Source organism: Rhinolophus hipposideros, assembly GCF_964194185.1.
Source record: "Rhinolophus hipposideros genome assembly, chromosome: 3".
Taxonomy (NCBI): domain Eukaryota; kingdom Metazoa; phylum Chordata; class Mammalia; order Chiroptera; family Rhinolophidae; genus Rhinolophus; species Rhinolophus hipposideros.
In genome coordinates, this window is record NC_138049.1 from 103,062,957 (window position 1) to 103,086,227 (window position 23,271).

General features: G+C 36.2%; 1 protein-coding gene across 1 annotated transcript in view; it reads left to right on the forward strand.

Moving 5' to 3' along the window:
• SRPK1 (SRSF protein kinase 1) overlaps positions 1 to 23,271 on the forward strand; it is a 64,967-nt gene that overhangs the window by 9,998 nt on the left and 31,698 nt on the right. The window contains exons 3-6 of the mRNA XM_081030680.1: positions 14,154 to 14,272; positions 15,372 to 15,480; positions 16,626 to 16,713; positions 18,055 to 18,142. Of these exons, the coding sequence (XP_080886806.1) occupies positions 14,154 to 14,272; positions 15,372 to 15,480; positions 16,626 to 16,713; positions 18,055 to 18,142 (404 nt within the window). The remainder of the gene's footprint in view (positions 1 to 14,153; positions 14,273 to 15,371; positions 15,481 to 16,625; positions 16,714 to 18,054; positions 18,143 to 23,271) is intronic.

Sequence of the window (23,271 nt, forward strand, 5' to 3'; positions counted from 1 at the left end):
GCACTCAAATTTTAATTTTGATGTTGCCAAAACCTAGCTCCTGTTGAAGATTACTGAGCTGAGATTACTACTTGAGTATGTCTCAGAAGTTAAGTTCAGTTTGCAAAAGAAATAAATTATCTGTCAGGAAAAATATATATGGAAAAGGTAGTGGGAGAAATTCAGCATTTGTTGAACTACACTGTTTGTAGGTGCAGGAACTTAAAATAGTATCTTACTAAGTTTTGCATGAGATCAGGTACTCCAGAAGGGATACAAAGATGACTAAGGCACAGCCAGTCTTTCCCCTCAAGGGACTTACGATCTCTTAAGGGAGATAAGTATACAGATAGGATTTTTACCCAGTCTGAATTTGTTTGCTAGGGTTACATAACAAAGTGCCACAAACTGGGTGTCTGAAACAACAGAAATGTATTGTCTCCCAGTTCAGGAGGCTGGAAGTCGGAGACCAAGGTGTCAGCACGGCTGGTCCCCTCTGAGGGCTGTGAGGGGAGGATCTGTTTCCGACCTCCCTCCTTGGCTTGAAGATTGTTGTCTTCTCCCTGTCACTGTGCAGCATGTGTGTCTCAGTCTGTGTCCAAACTGCCCCTTTTCATAGGGATATCAGTCATATTGGATTAGGGTTCATCCCAATAACCTCGTTAACTTTTTAGGGGGAAGGGGAACAGGACTTTATTGGGGAACGGTGTGTACTTCCAGGCCTTTTTTCCAAGTCAAGTTGTTGTCCTTTCAGTCTTAGTTATGGAAGGCACAGCTCAGCTCCAGGTCCAGTGGCCGTTGCTAGTTGCAGAGGGTGCAGCCCACCATCCCTTGTGGGAGTCAAACCGGCAACTTTGTGGTTGAGAGGATGTGCTCCAACCAACTGAGCCATCCGGGAGCTCAGCAGCTGCTCAGCTCAATGTGCCGTGTTCAGTCTTAGTTGCAGGGGCCACTGCCCACCATCCCTTGCGGGACTCGAGGAATTGAACCGGCAACCTTGTGGTTGAGAGCCCTCTGGCCCATGTGGGAATCGAACCGGCAGCCTTCGGAGTTAGGAGCAGGGAGCTCCAACCGCCTGAGCCACCGGGGTGACCCCTCATGTTAACTTTTAATTACCTCTGTAGAGATCCTGTGTTCAAATAAGGTCGCCTTCTGCGGTACTGGAGGTCAGGGCTCCCATACATCTTTTTGGTGGGGACACACTTCAGCCCATAACATCTGAGTCGCCCCTAGAAGATAGTTCTCTGCAGTAGGAAGTGTGCAATTCTTCGTTCCTCAAGGCAGAAAGAAAAAGAAGACTAAGCTTACGTGTAAGTAGTTCTAAGGTGCTATTTCCAGTCAGCTTTTAGTTTGTCTTTTGTAGCCAGAGCTCAGTCATCTTGACCCTAAAACACAGTATCTTCAGAGCTGTTCTTCCTCCTGAATTTCAGTTTTATTTTGAATCATTTCAGATGAAACTCCAACATCTCTCACCTCTTTACTAAAATGCCACAACCCTATTTAAAATAAGGTCAGCTTACTGTTCCTTTACCCTACTTAGTTTTTCTTTATATAGACCTTCTCATAGCCTGACGTTATAGAACGTGTATCTATCTCCCTGAGAGACGTTAAGAAAGGACTTTGCTGTCCCAACTTTAGCTATTCACCGGCGCGAACTAGATAGATGCAGATAAATCAGGACTAATTTTTGTCACCTCATGCTAGAATGTAAACAGTGTGACCAAGGGCTCTTTTGTTAACTCATGGCTGCATTTCCAGTGCCTAGAAAAGAGCCTGATGTACCTAGAGAGCACTCAAAAATAAGTTGAATAAATGAACGAAATCTGCTTTTCCCTTATTCTCTACACGGAATGCTAAAATCTATGTGTCAGGCACTGTACTAAGCATGGGATAATCATAACTTTATGATTCCTATGACGCAGATATTTTTCCTGCCCTCATTTTACACACTGGGCAACTGAGGCACAAAGAGCTTCTTGAATTAATATTGATAGTTTAAAGTCAGAGCTCTGGTAAACTAGGGAGCCACAATCAAACCGAAGCTGCCTGCCATTGTCAGTAAGTATCTCTGCAGGGCCTTCTGCAATCTCTTTGCTTTCTAGTCCGGCTACATTTTACCACCTTCTTGCCAAAAGAATTTTCTAAAGCACTGCTTTTGTAGGATGACTGCTGATTAAATCTCTTGATGACTTTCTTCCACTTTTCAATGTTTGACATTGAAATCTCTTCCCCTTCTAGTTCCATTAGAGTGCTGGTTGGGGGTGGGGATGTCATGGACTTCAAGTGAAGAGTGATGGGTTACAGCTAAAGATGAAAGAGAAGGTATGTACCTTTTCTAGGCTTTTGGGAAACTGCAGTGAGCACAATAAAGTCTGTCCTCGTGAAACTTATGTTCTGGGAGTGTGGAGAGAAGACAATAAAATGTCAAGTTCTAAAGAAAATAAAGCGGGGCAAAGGGGGAGGAGAGGGCATGCAACCAGTTGCCGTTTCATATGGCAGGGTCAGGAAGGTTCTCTGAAAAGGCAACACTTTTAACAGACCTAAAGCGGTAAGGTCAGAGAGATGGATGGGTTTGGGCAGCATTGAAGTTAGATCACATAAGGCCTTGTAGGCCATTGTGAAAACATCTATTTTGAGTGTAGTGGTTGCCTAATATTGGTGCTTTATTAAAGATCACCAGTTTTTATTTGTTAAAGATGATTGTTTAAAATGCCTGTGGAAACCCATGGCTGCTGGGATTACGAGATCACAGAGTGCCATCTAGTGGCTCTTTTTCATACATGTGGGTGGGCCTTCCAGAAAATAAGCAGGATCTGCAGAAGTTTGTGTTGCCAGCTCAGTCACATAAATGGAAAGTGTGGATGCTTGAAAAAAACCTTCTTTTGTGAACTATTTGAGTGTAAGTTACAGACATTGTATCCCTTTGCCCCTAAATACTCATGTATTCCCTTAGAACAAGGGCGTTCACTTACATGACTGCGATATAATAGTAATTATGAAAATAGGCAGTAGATTTCCTCCAGCTCTGCTCTTAGTGCCCCTTTGTCTCTATTGCTGGTATTACTGCTCCATTCCAGGACCTTTCCTTGGGAAGAGCTGTTAGTTTGCTGCCATTGGCCAGATGTAAAGAACTCTCAATAAGCAAAGAGAATCTTAATTCTTTAGCTTTGGATTAATCCAGGGATAGCTTTAATTTCTATTAAAAACAGAAGGAAGGGAATACAGTAGTACTCACCTTATCCGCAGTTTTGCTTTTTGTGGTTTCTGTTACCTGCAATCAGTCATGGTCTGAAAATACTAAATGGAAAATTACGGAGATAAACGATTCAAAAATTTTAAATTGTAGCACGATGAAATCTCACACTATCCCATTCCATTCAGCCTAGGGCGCGAATCATCCCAGTGTATCGCCCTTTAGTCACTTAGCCATCTCAGTTATTAATATTAGGTTGACTCTTGTGGTATTACAATGTTTGTGTTCAAGTAACCCTTATTTTACTTAATAATTGCCCCAAAGCCATTAACTTTTATTACAGTACATTATAATTGTTCTACTTTATTATTAGTTATTGTTCATCTCTCACTGTGCCTAATTTGTAAATTAAACTTTATAATCGGTATGCATGTATATGACAAAACATAGTGTATGTAGGGGTCGATACTGTCACAGTTTCAGGCATCCACTAGGGGTCTTGGACCGTATCTCTGCAGGTAAAGGGATTACTGTACTGTGCCTTTTTAAACCAACTCTATTGAGGTGTAATTTGCAAACAATAAAATGAACTTATTTTAACAATAGTTCAGTATGCATCCGTGTAACCAATACCCCAGTCAAGGCCAGAACATTTTCATCACTGCAGGAACTTGCACTGTGTGTATCTTTACATTCAGTCTCACCCTCCCCATCTGGCCCTAGGCAACCACCAGTCTTCTTTCTGTCACTGTAGGGATTCGTTTGGCTGGTCAACATAGAGTACGTACTCTTTAGTGTCTAGCTTTTGCTTAGCATAATGATTTTGAGATCCATTCTGTTTGTTGCATGTATTAATAGTTTGTTTCTTTTTATTGTTGAATACCAGTCTATTGCATGAATACACCTCAGTTTGTTAATGTCCTCTCCATTGGGCATTTGTGGGTTTTTCTGTCCGGGGCTATTACGAACAATTTCTACGAATTCATGTATAAAATCTATGAGTGGACGTGTCTTTTTGTTTCTCTACGATTAGAATTGCTGGAATACTGTTACAGTCTGTTTAATTTTATATAAAACTGCTAATTGCAAAATGACTCCCATTTACTATTACCACCAACAGTGTATGAGAATTTCAGCCATTCCATATTTGATTTTAATTTTTACTTAAATTATTTTTCATTGATGACTAAGTGCTGGACGTGCTTACTGGCTACTTGTATGTCTTCTTCAATGAAGTCCAAACTTTTTGCCCAAATACAGAGTTGTTTGACTTGCTATGGGGTTATAAAAAGTTTTTCATATTCTTGATACAATTCCTTTGTCAGATACATGTATTGTATTTTCTATATCTTAAAAGTATCTTTTTCTAAAACAGCTTTTTAATTTTGACAAAGTCCAGTGTTTTGTTTTATTCCTTAATTTTTTTCTTCTATTGGTATCTTTTGTGTTTTAGGGAATATTTGCCTACCCTAAGGTTGTGAAGATAATTTCTTAAGTTTTGGTCCGGAAGTTTTAGAGTTTTAGCTTTTACGTTGATTTCTGAGGCAAAGGGAGAGAGTATTGTGTCTTTTTTGTAGTGTTTTGTTTTGCCCATAAAATACAGAGAAGTACATAAAGATTCAAAAAAAAAAAAAACTTCAACCCCCATCCACACTCCCTTGAGAAAGCACAGGTTGGCTAACAGGTATTGTGTACTTCGCGTACTTAAAAACGCATCCACATTAGTGTATGAGTTGTTTTTTCTCCCATAAAAATGATATAAACCCTGTCTCAGCATAGTTATTATGGGTGTCTCCTGAGTTTACACGCAAATCTTTCCCAATCTTCTTAATTTCATTTTGGTATAATTTATTTAAGTATTGACATTTAAATTATCTCCAATTTTTCAGTATTACAAATAGAGCTAAAATATTCTTACACATATTTTTATTTACATTTTGCTGTTAAGTAAATATTCTATAGGATAGATTTCTAGTAATAGAATTCTAGTCAAATGCTATACCCATTTAATACACAGATTACCTTTTTTTTTTTTTTTTTTTTTTTAAAGATTTTATTGGGGAAGGGGAACAGGACTTTATTGGGAACAGTGTGCACTTCCAGACCCTTTCTCCAAGTCAAATTGTTGTCCTTTTAATCTTAGTTGTGGAGGTGCCATTCAGCTTCAAGTTGTTGTCAAGTTGTTCAGTCTTAGTTGTGGAGGGCGCAGCTCAGCTCCAGGTCCAGGTCCAGTTGCTGTTTTCTAGTTGCAGGGGGCACAGCCCACCATCCCCTACGGGAGTCGAACCGGCAACCTTGTGGTTGAGAGGACGCGCGCTCCAACCAACTGAGCCATCCGGGAGGCAGCTCAGCTCAAGGTGCTGTGTTCAATCTCAGCTGCAGGGGGCGCTGCCCACCGTCCCTTGCGGGACTCAAGGAGCCGAACTGGCAACGTTGTGGTTGAGAGCCCACTGGCCCATGTGGGAATCGAACCCAGCAGCCTTCGGAGTCAGGAGCACGGAGCTCCAACCGCCTGAGCCACCGGGCCGGCCCCCACAGCTTACCTTTTGATATAAATTGCAAACTGTCCTCAAAATAGTAAACCAGTTTACTTGTATACTGTGGGTATGAGTGTGTACTAATATTTTATTTTGTTAGCATTTTTAATATCTTTAATTTTTGTCAATGTTAGGGAAAAAAGGGTCTCAATTTCTCATTTCCTTTATTATATAGCTTTTTTTCTCTTACTAACCATTTTATTACTGTTAAAACATCTACCTCTAAGTTGAGGATTTTAACTTTGACCAAAAGTTTAAAAATTAGTTTGTAGATCCAAATTCTGAGTACTAACTTATACTGAAGAATTTTTTAAAGGCCTCTGACGCCCTCTGCCTCATCATGCTGTCAATATGTTAGCTGCTATGACCCTGGCCAGGAAAACTGGACCCAGGTGATGGGAAGTGATGGACCAGCATTAGGAAGCAGCGTCCATGGCTGAAGCCCCTGTTCGGTGATGGAACCAGGAAAATTAGAGAGTACCATGTTTCCCCGAAAATAAGACCTAACTGGAAAATTAGCCCTAACATGATTTTTCAGGATGATATCCCCTGAACATAAGCCCTAATGCATCTTTTGGAGCAAACCTTAATATAAAATCAGGTCTTATTTTTTGGGAAACACGGTAGATGACAGGCCGTAGGAGAAACATTAAAATGAAGTCCATAAGAAAGCATTCCTTTTCATCAAATCAGTATGTAAAATGACACCTTGATGTAAAATTGAAGGCTGGTTATAGTTTATTAACAGGACCAAAGAAAATAAGTCTATCCAATTCAGTAAACATTTGTCCGTGTGCAAAACAAAAATGAACAAGACACAGTTTGTACTCATGAAAATTATAGTATAGTTTCAGATTGGTGGTGCCAAAGAAAAACTAATGTTATACAGATATTCTACCTACTTACTAAATCTAACTGATCAGATGACAAAAAAAACACTCTCCATTCTTGAGCAAATATATGCTTTATAAAAGGAAATCTTTCCTTTAACATTCTATTTGGTGGTTTACATAAATGGAATTCATAACTACTTTTACTAGATTTCCATTAGCCATGAGAAAAATCATTAATCATTTTATCTATTTTCATGTCAAGAAAATAGATTTAATGCTTTTCTGTGTATGTTCATTTTTTTTTAATGTTTGAAGTTGTTGATCATAGAAACAACCCAAAGTTCCAACACATTAATAAATAATAAAAAATGCGTGTGTATACAATATTCATGTTATAAAATATTTAATAAAATACATATAATAAAACACAAAGCGTTTGATTTGACCCTAATCCTTTTTCACAGTTTTTTATCATGAGAAATTTCAAAAATACAATAAAGTTGGAAGACTAGCACAGTAAACACTTGTATACTCAGCCATCTGCATGTATTGCTTAAATGTGTGTATATAAATACTTTTATTTTTGACTGAACTATTTGAAAGTCAATTGTAAATACCAGACACTATACTAAATACGTACTTCAGTTGCTATTGCTAAGAGCAAGATGTTCTTTTACATATTTTTCTTAGCTGTGGTAATAGTGTTATGATTAATAATGGCTTGCAGCCAGTTTATATTCATATTTTGCCAGTTACCTTAATTAAACCTCACGGTTCAATTAAGGTTTTCATATTATATCTTGGGTGTACCTGTTTCTTTATCTCTTTTCATCTAAAACTCTCCTTCCGCTCTCTCTCCCACCCCCTTTAAACCATTGTCGTTTGCAAGAGGTCGGGCCAATTGTCTTGTAAAATATCCCTCACTCTGGATTTGTCTGTATCCTCATGGTATTCTTTAACTTGTACCTCAATCTCTCTTGTATTTCCTTTAAACTGGAAGCTAGCAAAAGATTGATTGGGTTTTAGTTTAACATTTTGATGCAAGTATTCAAGATGATGCTGTGTACTTCATATTGTATAGCATTTGGAGTGTAATGGGAAATTTAAGCACATGGTTATTGAAATCTAGTTTTTGAATAGTTTTTAAGGTGAAACTTTTCTGTTATTCTATTATATTGCATACCCCCTTTGATTAAATTAGAAAACTAGGGTACATTGGCACTTGTGAATGCATTGAACCTGAAGGCTTTTCTGTCGCCCAAATGGGAAAACAAGTTTTGCTTTTGTTGCACACTTTCTCTTCCTGGATTGCTATTCTCAGTAGCACATAAAGAACTAGACAGGAAGTGATAGCCTTATTTCTGGATCAGCAGTACAGTCTTTCTCTATATTCCTGTGTATTTGGGTAAAATACTCAAAATAACTTTTCCTCGTTTGTGCATGTACTTATTACACAAAGCAGCGCTGGACTTTAATATCCTTGTGGTTTTGAATTAGCCTGTTAGAACAAGGAGATTTGGTCTTTTTGGTATCAGACTAATTTGAAAACTATTTAGATGTTGTATGCAGTTTTTATAGTTGATGTTTTTGTGATTTAAAATATATTACTTTTAAATCTGATCCACCTTTGGGGACGGGAGATATATCATATTTATAATTGGAATCTCTAAACTCTATTCCTTTGGAATGCAGAAACTGTCTTCTCTGTAAGGTTTTAGGCAAAATGTAATAATTTGAAGTCAAGGGATATTTTAAGATTATTGTACCTTCAAATAATTGCATGGTCATGAATGAGTTGGATATCTCTAAATGAAGTACTTTGGTGGGAAATTACATAATAAAGTTCAGACTTTCTTTTCTTCCTGTTATTTATTTTTTTTCCTACTTGTAGTGAACAACTACTCTTCCTTGAGAGAAGCAACGGAATTGTATTTACTGGCACGCCGGTGTATGATAAGCATCAGACACAAATAGATGAGCAATAGATAAGAAGCTACTTTATAATAAGAAAAAGCCCCATCTTTCATCTTCAAAGTGCTTTCATGTACATTATCACACAAGAAACTTCACTGAAATCACTTAAATAATTTTTTTTTTAAAAGGCAAGCAACAGAATAAGATCCCTTTCTTATTGACAGGAATAGGGATAGAATGAGTGTGTTATGGCTTTTAGTGTCCTAATAAGTGATGTTTCTGCTAACTATGAGAGGATTCTAGAAGTAGTGATGATTCAGTCATGACAAGAAGTGCCACTCTAAAAGGGAAAATAAAAAAGAACCTCCAAGTATTTTCTAAGTTCCGAATACTTTTATCTAAAAAAGTATCATATCTTGAAATTAATTGTAATTGGGATAAATGCTGGTACTGTTATTGATTCCTTTCTCCCGAAGTTTTTAAATTGCATTCCTCAGACTGGCTGCCAGTATTTGTTAATGTCAGACAATCAGAGAAAAGCTCCAGTCAAGAACTCCAGTCCCAAGAAACTATATCCAAACTTCTCTATATGAAATAATAACAATAGCACTTGTTGCCGGACACTATTCTAAGCTTTTTGTGGGAACTAACTCATTTAATGTTACAGCAATCTTATAAACTTGGTGCTTTTATTTTTATGACTTTATAGAAAAGGAAATAGACTCAGAGAGGTTAATTAAGTTAATTGCCTAAGATCACACCGGAAGTAAGTAGCGAAGCCAAGATTTGACCATAGACGAGTTATGACAGAGTCCATGCTCTTACCCGCCATGTTATAAAGTCTCTCATGATATATGATAAATGATTGGCACTGAGCTTCTGGAAGAGGGGAGACAAAAGGGCACATGTGTGTCTGTAGAATTTAAGGCCTTACGATCAATTCATATAGAGGAAAATCTATTTTTTTTCCCACTTAATCTGAATTGCCATGAATTCCCTGATACAGGTAACTTAATCTTATTGGGACTATGCAGATGAAGGAGTAATGCTCACTCCTTCCTTTTCTGCAAGTGTTTGGTGTACAGTGTCTTTGTTATCATTTATGTTGTGTTTTGGAAAATCTTAACTGGAGCCAGAGGTCAGAGGGCTCTAAGAGGGAGGTCTTGGGGAAAACACCCAGACAAGAATGTATGGACTGGTATGCTTGAAGACAATGGAAGAATCTGGCACTGTGATAAATTTCTTAAAAAAAAATTAGTAATGGATACTCTAGAAGTTCATTGAGTAGAAACATTTTCAAGTGTAATAAACATTCAAAGTGGAATGTATTGATTAAGGGGTACAAGTCAGTGATCATTTCAGCAATTACAATTTTTACCTCAAATGAACAAATTGGTAATCAATTTTTACATAAACAAATGAAGATCATTTATACAGCCAATAAATTTACCCAGCCCTCTTGTTGGATGTTTATGTTTCCAGGTTGTTCGAAGAGATTCTCTCTCTTGGTATAAAAAAAGAGAGAGAGTGGCAACCTTTGTAATTAAAAGCTACCCGGTTCTCTGTCCCACCCTTTCCCCAGTCATAGATGTACTTCCTAAGGCAACTGCTGTTACCTGTTTCTTTGTGGTTTGTTCTTTTGTAGGGTTTTTTTTATTGAGTTATAAATGATCTATAGCAGTATTGCTTTCGTGTTCTTTTGTTTAGATACACGTCTTCAGCATACTTACTGCTATTTGTTGATTCATCAGCTTTAGCTATTACCATCGATTCATGCTATGATTAAGGAAGATTTAATTTACTTATGCTACCTCCACTGTTTCTCCCCCTTGCTCCCAATAAAGTACTAGTTTTAGATCCAGTTTTTTAACAGCTTTTTTGGGGTACACCTCACATACCATAAATTCACCTATCTAAAGTGTACAGTTCGGTATATTCACAAAGATCGCAGTTGTATCACAATCTAAATTTAGAACATTTTCATCACCCACCCACCCCTCACAAAACCCAAGCCCATTAGCAGTCACTCACCCTTACACCCTTCCTCCAGCTTCTGGCAACCACTAATCTTTCTGTCTCTGTGAATTTGCCTATTCTAGACATTTCATATAAATGGAATAATACATGTGGTTTTTTGTGTCTGCCTTCTTTCACTTAGTATAATGTTTTCAGGATACATCCGTGTTGTAGGATGTGTCGGTATTTCATTCCTTTATATGGATGAATAGTACTCGTATGGATGTACCACCTTTTGTTTATCCGTTCATCAGTTGAAAGGACATTTGGGTTGTTTCCATTTTGGAGCTATTATGAATAATGCTGTTGTGGACATTCATGTACAATTTTTTGTGTGGGCACATGTTTTCATTTCTCTTGGATATATACCTAGAAGTAGAATTATTCTTTTATATGGTAATTCTAATGTGTAACATTTTGAGGAACTGACAGTTTTGCAAAGTTGTTGCACCACTTCACATTTCCACCAGCAATGTACGAGGGTTTCAGTTTCTTCACATCTTCACTTGTTATTGTCTGTCTAGATCCACTTTTGATTACTTGGTAACTTTACTTCAACCTTTATGTAGTGTAAGCCCTAACTTTTTTACCCCCAATACTGTAAGTACCTGACTTAAGCTTTGATTGCCAAGACATTCATTTCAAAGAGGCATCCACTCAAAGACAGCTAGCTTGCCAGCCACAGGACTAGATAAAGACCTGGGCAGGGCGCCCCCTCCACCCCCCAAGGTTCCTTTGTTTTAGAGATCTTGACTTATTTCAGTAACTGACCTTTTGGGCTACTTGTTTGTTTTCTCTTTCTATGCTTTTAAATTCACCAATAAAGAGTGAGCCCCCGAATCCCTGGTTTGAGGGCACCCACCTTCAAACCTGATAAAAAGCAGCATCCCAAGTCTCCGTGTATGCATGCTTTCTTTTCCTCCCTCCCTCTTCCTCTCCACCTACCCCCCATGACCTCACTGTGTGGCTCCAGGTGTGCTGTGTAATTTCCAGGGCCTGTGAGTGAGAAACCTGTGTCTTTTCAAAGTTTGCTGGTGGTTATTACTGAAGATCTTGCAATCATAATAAGAACCACAAGGGCTGGCTCAGCCATAACATTGGTTATTAATAGGCTGAGACCAGTACAAAACAAGTTTTAGGATTTGCTATGTATAATATGTCATCTGCAAGTAGTAATAGTTTTACTTCTCCCTTTCCAATTTGGATACCTTTTATTTCTTTTTCTTGCCTAATTGCTCTAGCTAGGACTTCCAATACTATGTTGAACAGAAGTGGCAAGAGTGGGCATCTTTGTCTTGTTTCTGATCTTAAAGGAAAGGCTTTCAACTTTTCACCATTGAGTATGATTTTAGCTGTGGGCTTATCGTATGTGGCTTTTATTATGTTTATTATGTTGAAGGTGCGTTCTCTCTATACCCACATTGTTGAGAGTTTTTATAAAGGATGTTGAATATTGTCACATGCTTTTTCTACATCTATTGAGATGATCATGTGATGTTGATCCTTCATTTTGTTTAATGTGGTGTCTCACATTGATTGATTTGTGGATATGGAACGATCCTTGCATCCCTGGAATGAACCCCCCACACCCAATCATGATGTATGATCCTTTTAATGTATTACATTTGATGTGCTAATATTTTTTTTAGGATTTTTGCATTTATTTTTATCAGAGGTGTATTGAACCATCCATCCTTGCATCCTTCGAATAAATTCCATTTGATCATGGTGTATGATTTGTTGAATTCAGTTTGCTAATATTTTGTTGAGTATTTTTGCATCTATATTCATTAGGGATATTGGCCTTTTCTTGTAGCATCTTTGTCTGGTTTGGGTAGTGCTAGCCTTGTAAAATGAGTTTTAAAGGTCCATTGTCTTCTATTTTTTTTGAAGAGTTTGAGAAGGATTAATAATAATTCATTGAATGTTTGGTGGAATTTACCAGTGAAGCCATCTGGTCCTGAACTTTTGTTTCTTGGGAGGTTTTTGATTACTGATTCAATCTCCTTACTAGTAATTTGTCTGTTCAGATTTTCTATTTCATCATGACTCATTTTTGGTGGGTTGTATGTTTCTAGGAATTAATCCATTTTTCTAGGTTGTTCAATTTGGTAGTGTGTAGTTGTGTTCATAGTAGGTTGTTACGATCCTTTGTATTTCTGTTATCAGTTGGAACATCTCTTTCATTTCTGATTTTATATATCGGAATCCTCTTTTTTCTTGATAAATCTAATTAAAAGTTATCAATTTTATCTTTTTAAAGAACCAGCTTAATTTCATTGATATTCTCTATTGTCTTTTTTAGTTTCTATTTATTTCTGCTCTAATCTTTATTTCATTCCTGTTGCTGAGTAGGGGCTTTGTTTAGTTTTTGTCCCCTAGTTTCTTGAGGTATAAAGGTACGTTGTTTATTTGAGACTTCTTGTTTCTTGAGGTAGGCATTTATTGCTATGAATTTCCCTCTTAGAACTGCTTTTCTGTATCCCAGAAGTTTTGGTATATTTCCATTTTCATTTGCCTCAAGGTAATTGTTTTTTTTCTCTTTTGGTTTCTTCTGTGACCCATTGGTTGTTCAGTAGCATGTTAAATCTCCACATATCTTGTGAATTTTCTAGTTTCTTTGTGTAATTAATTTCTAGTTTCATACCATTATTGTCAAAAGACGCTTGATATTATTTCAGTCCTCTTAAATTTATTAAGACTTGTTTTGTGCCTCACATACGATCTGTCCTGGAGAATGTTTCATGTGATCCTTAAAAGTGTGTATTCTGTTGGCTTTGGAAGGAATATCTGTATATATTTGTTAAATCCATCTGGTTTAACAAGGTAAGGCCATTGTTTCCTTATTCATGTTCCATCTGGATGATCTAGGCATTGATCTAAGTGGGGTATAAAGTCCCCTACTATTGTATTGCTGTCTATTTCTCTCCCTTTAGCTCTGTTAATATTTGCGTTATATATTTAGGTGCTCCTATGTTGGGTGCATAAATAGTTACAAATGTTCTTTTTGTTTTATTGACCCCTTTATCATTATGTAGCACCCATCTTTGTCTCTTATTACAGTCTTCCTTTTAAAGTCTATTTTGTCTGATATAGGCATAACTACTCCAGCTTTTTTTTTTTTTTTTGCATGGAATACCTTTTCAATCCCTTCACTCTCAGTCTGTGTGTGTCCTGAGATCTACATAAATAGGGGGAATGTTTCTATCCTTATCTGGTAGGTTAGCTTTAGGGAAATAATTATAAATACAGAATAAAGATTATCCAAAAATATTCAGTAGCTTTATTTTTAGTAGTGAAAAATTAGAAACAAGTTAAATATCCAGCTGAGCAGAATGTGTTACAGTAAGTGGTCCTACTTCTAAAGGAAATATATAAGATTTAAGAGATTGCATAGGAATGAAGGAAAAAGTTTACTATGTAGTAGGAAAAGCAGGATACAGATTTTTTTATATAGTATGTGATTACAAATATATTTTTTATAAAAATACAACGAAATAACTGGAAGAAAATCTAAGAGTTTTACCAACAACTATGTTTGGATATTATAACTTAAGTAATTTTTCCCTTTGTAGTTTTACATATTTTTCTAGATTTTATTTAATCGTGTATTGACTTTAATTTTCTTAAAGTCCTTTTCTTCTGTCCACTTGGATTAAAAATGTTTGTATTGTTTCTTAGATCTGAAACTCAGCACCGAGGCTCTGCTCCCCACTCTGAAAGTGATCTACCGGAACAGGAAGAGGAGATTCTGGGATCTGATGATGATGAGCAGGAAGATCCCAATGATTATTGTAAAGGTAAAGCTTTCTGTAAGGAGATTCTGAGTAAGCCATGATCCATGTATATGCAGTTTCTCATTTGAATGTTTGTTCATCGTAAACAGTGTTGATGCTTTCTGCTTAATTCATTTTTTGGTCTAAGTATATAGGAAGTAGTATTTCCTCTTAGTTTGTCTTAATTTATTAAAGCTTAGTTTTATATTAAATCAGGTTTTACCTTTTTTCTTAAAAATAATTTATTTAAAATGCATATTTAAAAAATATGCATATTTACCTTAGAAAATTTCAGAAATACGTTAAACAAAAAGAAAATAAAAGCGATCTTTATTGCTATCACCCAGAAGTAACCAGTGATAAGATCTGGTATGTAGACTTTTGCATAACACCTTTTCATACTTTTTTCTCATTGTGATGATTGCTAAGGTAAGTTAAAATGGAATTATAGGTACTTGAACTGTGTCATAAGGTTGCCTGATAGCTCTTCTGTTTCTTTATGAGACTTTCTAGTATTCTTAGGTAGAACTTATAACAGAATGTATCTTACTACCTAGAAGAACTTGACTCTTCTTCTCAGCAGGCAAAGAGAGGTATTTACAATACCTTGATTCCTGCCACCATTGGCAGCATTTTCAGGCCTTCTGGTTTTCGTTGTGTTGTATTTTAAAGAAACAAACCCTGTTTTCTTTTTTGTTTTCTTTTTAAGTTTAGCAAACGGAATTCATTGATTTTCCACCTAAAAACCATCCTGGGACTGCAACTATAAATAGATGTACATGTTTAGATAAGTCTGTTGGATTACTGAGGGGCAGGAATGTTGTGACACATAACCTTATTGTTGTTTAAGGGCATCTCATTTTTTTACGTAGCTATTGATTGTTCTGCAAAGCGCCACTTGCTCACTCTAAATCATTAATCTTATTCTCTTAAGATTTATTTTTTTGTAACATGAGCTAAATAATTTGTGTTGCTAACTTGACTTAAATTTTTCTTCTGTCGAATTGATTATATAGAAGAAACCATTTTTATTTGATATAAGGTGTATAGATGTTGAAAAATGGGAGTGAGATACCTTTTCGTACTACTTAACTGACTGTTTCCCTCCTGTTGTTTCTTTTAGGAGGTTATCATCTGGTGAAAATTGGAGATCTATTCAATGGGAGATATCACGTGATTCGAAAGTTGGGCTGGGGACACTTTTCAACAGTGTGGTTATCATGGGATATTCAGTAAGTTTTAGTGATCCTGGAAAAGAATTAGGGGATGCCTAAATGTTTTTGCCTGATTTTCCAGATATGATCTGGCCTTCAGTCTAACTCTAGCTGACTTTTTAATCAGAATTTTATAGTTGATAATTCTTATGTTCCTGGGCAAATGACTTTCTTCTGGTGAAGAAGACCTTAGAGAACAAAGTTTAATTAAAGGAGCATCAGCAAGACACTTAGAACTCCCAAATTCAAAGCATTACAGCTATTTAATGAAAGTACGGTATGTAAATTCATAATTTTTCCTCATTGGAATGGAGTTAAATTTTTAGATGATGTCCTACCATGTTTCCCCGAAAATAAGACCTAGCTGGACCATCAGCTCTAATGCATCTTTTGGAGCAAAAATTAATATAAGACCCGGTATTATATTATATTAATATCATATTATATTCGACCCAGTCTTATATCATATTAAAATAAGACCTGGTCTTATATTACTTTTTGCTCCAAAAGACACATTAGAGCTGATGGTCCGGCTAGGCCTTATCTTCGGGGAAACACAGTAAACCAACTTAATGTGAAATTATTTTTTTATATACATATTTTTTAACAGTTTTGCGCACCACACAGTCTAAAACTATTCCCTACGTAAAAATCACAGGCAGTTAAACATTGGATGTTCACCTAAATATATACTGTCTATCTTTGATGAGATAGTAATTTCTCTATGCACTTTATTTTGTATTAGTCTGTTTTCATCCAAGTATTTCTTCTGGCTTCTTACAGGAAAGTACTATAGCTTTTAACCTTTTAACTTTTACCATGCAAATATAGAGGATACTTCTGAGTTGGTGGGGTTTCCCACCTATTTATCCCCTTTTCATGGTTTTACTTGGATTCAAGGAGACATTAAGGTAGATTTTAACGTAGAGAAAATGTTTGGTGACTGACATTTCCCCAAGAACAGATTTTCTTCTTCCTGTACATTAAATCTGGCCAGTTAATTAAGAAGTATAGGTGATCCCATAGAAGTAGCCTGTGTTTGAATATAGGGAAACATGAAATCAGCATTGATACTTTGTCACTGTCTCCCAGGTATAGCTAAATCTTAGCTCCTAAAGTAAGGATAAGACATTTAGTCTTAATTGCCTATGTTTGTTTCTTAGGGGAAAGAAGTTTGTGGCCATGAAGGTAGTTAAAAGTGCTGAACATTATACTGAAACAGCACTAGATGAAATACGGTTGCTGAAATCAGTGAGTATTAGAGCATATGTGTGAAATGCAAAGCATTAAATAAATTAAGTTTTATTGAATTAAGACATACCAAGTGTACATTCTTTAGCGTGGCTAATTTTTACTGTGAAGTTCCAATATCTACTAAAGAAGTAGAGGAAGATTACAGTATTTACACATTCTATGCGTGTCGTAGAGAACTGGTGGAATATGCTGTCGTGGGCATTCTCCCTATATACGCATCAAAAAAACCTTCAAATAAACGAAAATTATTGAGCATGTTTTATGTGCCAGATAGCACAGAGAATGTTTTTCTTTCCTACTATGGTTAAAAGGAAAGTTGTGTGAATAAATATATAATGTCTGTCTCATGTTTTAAAATGTTATAAAAAATAGACGTTGTATTTATTAATTCCTTTATACCTGGAAACTTGGGCACATTTATTAAACACTTATTTTCAGGTTTGTTATAAACTAGGAAGATGTCAATGTAGTAAAAGGAGCTTAAACTCAGAAAACCTGGATATTAGGATCAGCTGTGTCCCAATATATCCTGCAAATCATCATTTTATTTCTTCTGAGCCTTACTATGTTTCGCTGAAAATAAGACCTAGCCGGACCATCAGCTCTAATGTGTCTTTGGAGCAAAAATTAATGTAAGACCCAGCATTATTATTATATTATATTATATTATATTATATTATATTATAATGTCTATTATATTATATATAAGACCCAGTATTATATAAGACCCGGTATTATATTATACCTGGTATTATATTATATTACACTATATTACATCCGGTCTTGTATTAATTTTTGCTCCAAAAGACGCATTGGAGCTGATGGTCTTATTTTTGGGGAAACACAGAAGATTTTCCATTTGTAAAGAGACAATGTTAGACCAGGAGAGGTCTAAGGAAGTACTTTTCAAAGTGCCAGTCTGACAAGATAAGGAGCTTGTGCCGAAAAGCAAATTAATGTACTGCTTCCTTCATTGAAGAAGTTTTTCTATGGGAAAAATATGTCAACTGAATAAACAGTGTGGTTAGTGCTGTAGTTGATTGCATCCTACAAAAGTACCTTAATTCCTCATGACCTGGTTATCAGCAGTTAATTTGGGAGTAACGCTTTGATTAACAAAACGGTGGATTTAGAACAATAGTCTTTGTTGGTTGTATTTCCTTTTGATTTAAGTATTTTGCCTGTTAAAATTTTACTATGTTTTTATCTACATTTTTATAAGAGTTTATCTTGGAGTAGTTAATCTTTTGTTATATTTGCTGCAGGTAGCCCCTCCCAAGCCATTTGGTTTATCTTCATGCTTTCCTTTTACTGAATACTATCTCTTTCCCACTATAGGTTCGCAATTCAGATCCTAATGATCCAAATAGAGAAATGGTTGTTCAACTGCTAGACGACTTTAAGATATCAGGAGTTAATGGAACACGTATCCTTTTAAGAATCTATTTGAAAATAAATCATAAATTAACTTTATCCTAAAGAAAGGAACCAGATTTGTATAAACAACTTTAGTCTCTTTTCTCAAGGCAAACTATAATCAAATTACTTTCTTGTGAATTTCTGAACACAGATGTGAATCATGTCTATCTTTGCATGTTGTGATTTTTCAGGGTATTGCTTTAGGCTTTTTCAAACTGTTCAACCACATTAAACCAAAGTCAAAAGAAGGACTTTTTTAGAAAATAGCCTTGTGTTACTAAGTAAAGGTTCTATGATTTTTATCAATTAGCACAGAAATTTTAATGGAAGTAATTTTTCATGATAAGTACTGGGTAAACAAGAATTTAACACATTGTATTATCTACCAGGCCTCAAAATTGAAGAGGCTGTGCATGCAAGGTCAATGCTTAGAATCTAAACAGGTGTGGTTGTTCACATTCTGTCGTAATGAAAAACTGACTTGTTTTATGTTCTTATCTGAATTCTTAGAATTTTAGAGTTGGAAGGAACCTTAACTAATTTTCTTTACAAGTTAATATCAGAGCAACATTCACTGAGCTAATTGAAAGGTTGTTGGAACAGCTATGTTTATAAAAGTCTCTCACATTTTTCAGAACAAAAGATAGACTCTCCAACCTGCGTGAGACTGAAGAGTCTAAACTACCTGTTCATAAACTGTTAGGTTGGGGCAAAAGTCATTGCGGTTTTTGCGATTTTTTTTTTTTTAACCTTTTAAACCACAGTTGCTTTTGCACCAACCTAATATAAATGTAAAGGAAAGACATTTCATATATCATTGTATTTCCTTGCATGTTTAGCTTCTCTTAACATACATTCTTAATTGCAAGTGATCTTTTTTAATTGCAAGCAATCTTTTAATTGCAAGTGATACTCTGTAGTATCTTGTGGACTATGCTAAGAGATTGGAACAGAGAAACAAGAGAAGATGAGAAAGCAGAGAATAGGTGATAATGTGAAAAGATTTTATGTATCTTTCTGAAGTTAGTTGTGAGTTATTTCCTTGAAGAAGTAAAAATCACATACCCTCGATCTCTAAGGAAAGCTGCTAGAAGAATCATCCCTTTTTTAAAATGTATTTATTTTCGGGGGAGTGGGGAATCGCAGCTCACAGCGGCTCATGTGGGGGTCAAACCAACAACCTTGGTGCTACCAGCACCATGCTCTAAGTAGCTGAGCTAACTGGCCACCCAGAATTAATTTCATTTTAAAACAGTATCTTGTGTCTATTATGGTCACTTTTTAGATGGGTGTGTGTGTGTGTTCGTTCAAATTATTATGACTAACCAAGAAATAAAAACATACACAGGATCTCATGATGGCCATTAAATTGTACCCCTGTTATTTGATTTCATTATATTTGTCATTATACCATATTTCTCTACTAATTTGGGAAAGTTACAGATAAAACTGTAAAAATTTTCTAAACGGTCTCCTCAGTAATGCTCAGTAATTTTATTTGACCCAAAGCAAGAAGGCTTTTTTTATTTTTATTTTTTTTATTTTTTTTTTTTTTTATAAACAGCTCCAGGTCCAGTTGCCGTTGCTAGTTGCAGGGGGCGGAGCCCACCATCCCTTGCAGGAGTCGAACTGGCAAACTTGTGGTTGAGAGTCTGCGCTCCAACCAACTGAGCCATCCGGGAGCTCAGCGGCAGCTCAGCTCAAGGTGCCGTGTTCAATCTTAGTTACAGGGGGCAGAGCCCACCATCCCTTGCGGGACTCGAGGAGTTGAACCAGCAACCTTGTGGTTGAGAGCCCACTGGCCCATGTGGGAACCGAACCGGCAGCCTTGGCAGTTAGGAGCATGGAGCTCTTACCGCCTGAGCCACCGGGCCGGCCCCAAGAAGGCTTTTTTTTAAATCATTGAAGTGTCTTAGTATATTTCACTTTCAAGTTCCAAGATACTTTCCAAACATTACCAGCTGGTTTCTGTGTAGTTTCTATCCACTAAATCCCTATTTTATTAATTTTTCCCTTTGTCCTTAGCCTTTTCTCTCTGCCCTTCCTCCTACTTAACTCAGCTCTCCTGGCTGCTCCATTATTTGCCACTAGAGATTGAAAAGGATAAAACTCAGCACTGAGTTAAGGGTTAGTGGCTTATGTCATTCTCCTGCCCCTCATCTCTTCACAACACAGGCATACCTGCATGGAACTATATACAGATATCTGTTTTTTCCTTTGTATACTGCTTTTCTCTGGAGTACTATCCTTTCTCATATTGAAATATAAAGGACCCTGAGCTAGAAAGTTATGTAGACTTCAATATAAATTGGTTCATTCTACTTCCATAGATGGTAAGGGGAAGGGAGTAATTAAGAAAGAAGGGACCAATTGGTCTATATATAATATTGATGTTAGCCAGTGAGTGTCATTATTGGCCACCTATGTTACCTACTATGTCTTAGGATGCTTTTTTTTTCCTAAATGTGTATTTTGCCTCTTGTTAGTTCCTATTGTTCAGAATGCACTCTAAATATGGCTCTTAATTCGTTTTTAGCTCTTTGGTTTTTTTCTTTACACCATCTCCCCAAGAAATGTTTTCTCATATATCCTTTTGATGTTTTATTCAATTCTTTTTGTGTTTTAAACTACGAAATGTTTGGTCATTTAAATATCACTGCCTACAAATTAAAACATCGTTGCCAAATTGCAGTGCTTGTCTCATCAAATAAAAGTTAAAAAACATTGTTTCCAAATTGCAGTGCTTTTCTCATCAAATAAAAGTTAAAATTGAAGCTAGGAACATAAGAAAATAACTTAAAAACTGGTGTGTTTGTTTTTTAAACAATCTGCATTTTTTTAAATTCTTTTTTGGTATATTTCATATAAATAAAAATAGAATAGTTGAATGAGTTCCCACAGAACCCATTACCCATTTCAGGCATTATCAACTCATAGCCATGATTGTTTTGTGGCCAATCTTAGATGTACTATTTCATCTATAATTATTTTAGAATGTATCTCCAAAAGACAAGGAGTCTTTTAAAATATAATCTCAACACAATTATACCTAACAAAACTGGGACCAATTTCTTAGTCATCTGGTAGCTAGTCAATGTTTCAGTCTCCAGATATTTCATACTTTTCATTTTTTCTTATAGTTTTTTTATTCTTACTTGAGTCAGAATCCACATAAGGTCATTGACAGTTTTCTTTATTATTTGGTACGTCAAGATGTTTCAGGCCCATCTTGTACATTTCCTGTCCAAACCTGGAATCCATCTCTTTAAGAAGCCCTACCTCCTTTTTAGTGGGAAATGTTGAATAGAATCGAAGCATTAGGAGTACGCTTTGCTACTGCGTTGGTCATTGCGGTTACTTGTATGATTTGTTGATCTATTGTAAAGAGCAGTGCTTTCCTTACTCTCCCTTGTGTCACATGAAATAGCCCCATAGCTTACTGTTGACGGTGGGTGGGTTGGTTGGTTTGGTTGGATTATTTTTTTTCTGTGTGTTTTTCGTTTTGTATAGTTTCTATTGCTATGCCTTTAAGTTCACTAATCTTTTTGTTCTGCAGTGCCTAGGCTGCCATTTATCCCATCCAGTGTATTTTTCATCTCTCACGTGTGCTTTTCATCTCAGAAGTTCAATTTAGGTCTCTTTTTGATATCTTCTTTGTCTTTACTTTTCAATGTATGAAATATGCTATAATTAATTTTCTTGTTTGCTAATTATCTGTGTTCTGAGTCAGTTTCAAATAACTGATTATTCTAATTTTCAAAGACGTTTTCCTGCATATTTGCTGCCGGTAATCTTGTGATTTTTTTTTAATTGAGTTATAATTGGTATATAACACTATTAGTTTTGGGTGTGCAACATAATAATACACAATACAGTATTGTTAACTATAGTCACTGTGCTGCACATTACATCCCCAGGACTTACTCTTCTTATAACTGGAAGTTTGTTCCTTTTGACCATCTTGACCCGTTTCCCCCATCCCCCACCCCACCTCTGGCAACCACCAATCTGCTCTTTATAAGTTTGGGTTTTGTTTTCTTTTTTTTAGCTTCTACATATAAGTGAAATCATCCAGAATTTGTCTTTCTCCGACTTATTTCACTTATACCATAATGCCCTTAAAGTCTATCCATATTGTCACAAACGGCAGGATTTCCTTTTATGGCTGAATAGTATTCCCTTGTGTGTACCACTTCTTCATCCAGTCATTGTTGATGGACACTTAGGTTATTTCCGTGTCTTGCCATTGTAGTAATGCTGCAATGAGATGGGGGTACACTTATCTATTTGACATAGTGTTTTTGTTCCCTTCAGATAAATACCCAGAAGTGGAATTGCTGGGTCATGTCATAGCTGTTTTAATTTTATGAAGAATCTCCATACTGTTTTCTATAGTGGCTGCACCAATTTACATTCCCACCAGCATCAGTGTTCCCTTGTCTCCAACATGTGTTATCTCTCGTCTTTTTGATAATAGCCATTCTAACAGGTGTGAGGTGATATCTCATTGTGGTTTGGATTTGCATTTCCCTGATGATAATGATGTTGAGCATCTTTTCATATTGGCCATCTGTATGTCTTCTCTAGGAAAGTGTCTGTTCAGACCCTCTGCATATTTTTTAATTGTGTTGGGGTTTTTTCTATTGAGTTGTATAAGTTCTTTATATACTTAAGATATTGGCCCCTTATCAGATGTACGGTTTACAAATATTTTCTCCCATTCCATAGGTTGCCTTTTCATTCGGTTGATGGTTTCCTTTGCTCTGCAGAAGAGTTTGTTTCATGTGGTCCCACTTGTTTTATTTTGCTTTTGTTGCCTTTGCTTTTGGTATCAAATCGAAAAAAAATCGTCACCAAGACCAATGTCAAGGAGCTTACCACCTATGTTTTCTTGTAGGAGTTTTATGGGTTCAGATCATACATTCAAGTCTTTTGAGTTGATTTTTGGATGTGGTGTAAGATGGTGATCCAGTGGTCTTTTTGCATGTGGCTGTCTAGTTTTCCCAACACCATTTATTGGAGAGATTGTCCTTTCCCCATTGTATATTCATGGCTTTTCTGTCTTAAATTAATGAACCTTATATATGTGTGGGTTGATTTCTGGCCTATGACTATGAGTTTTTCTAGTCTTTTTGA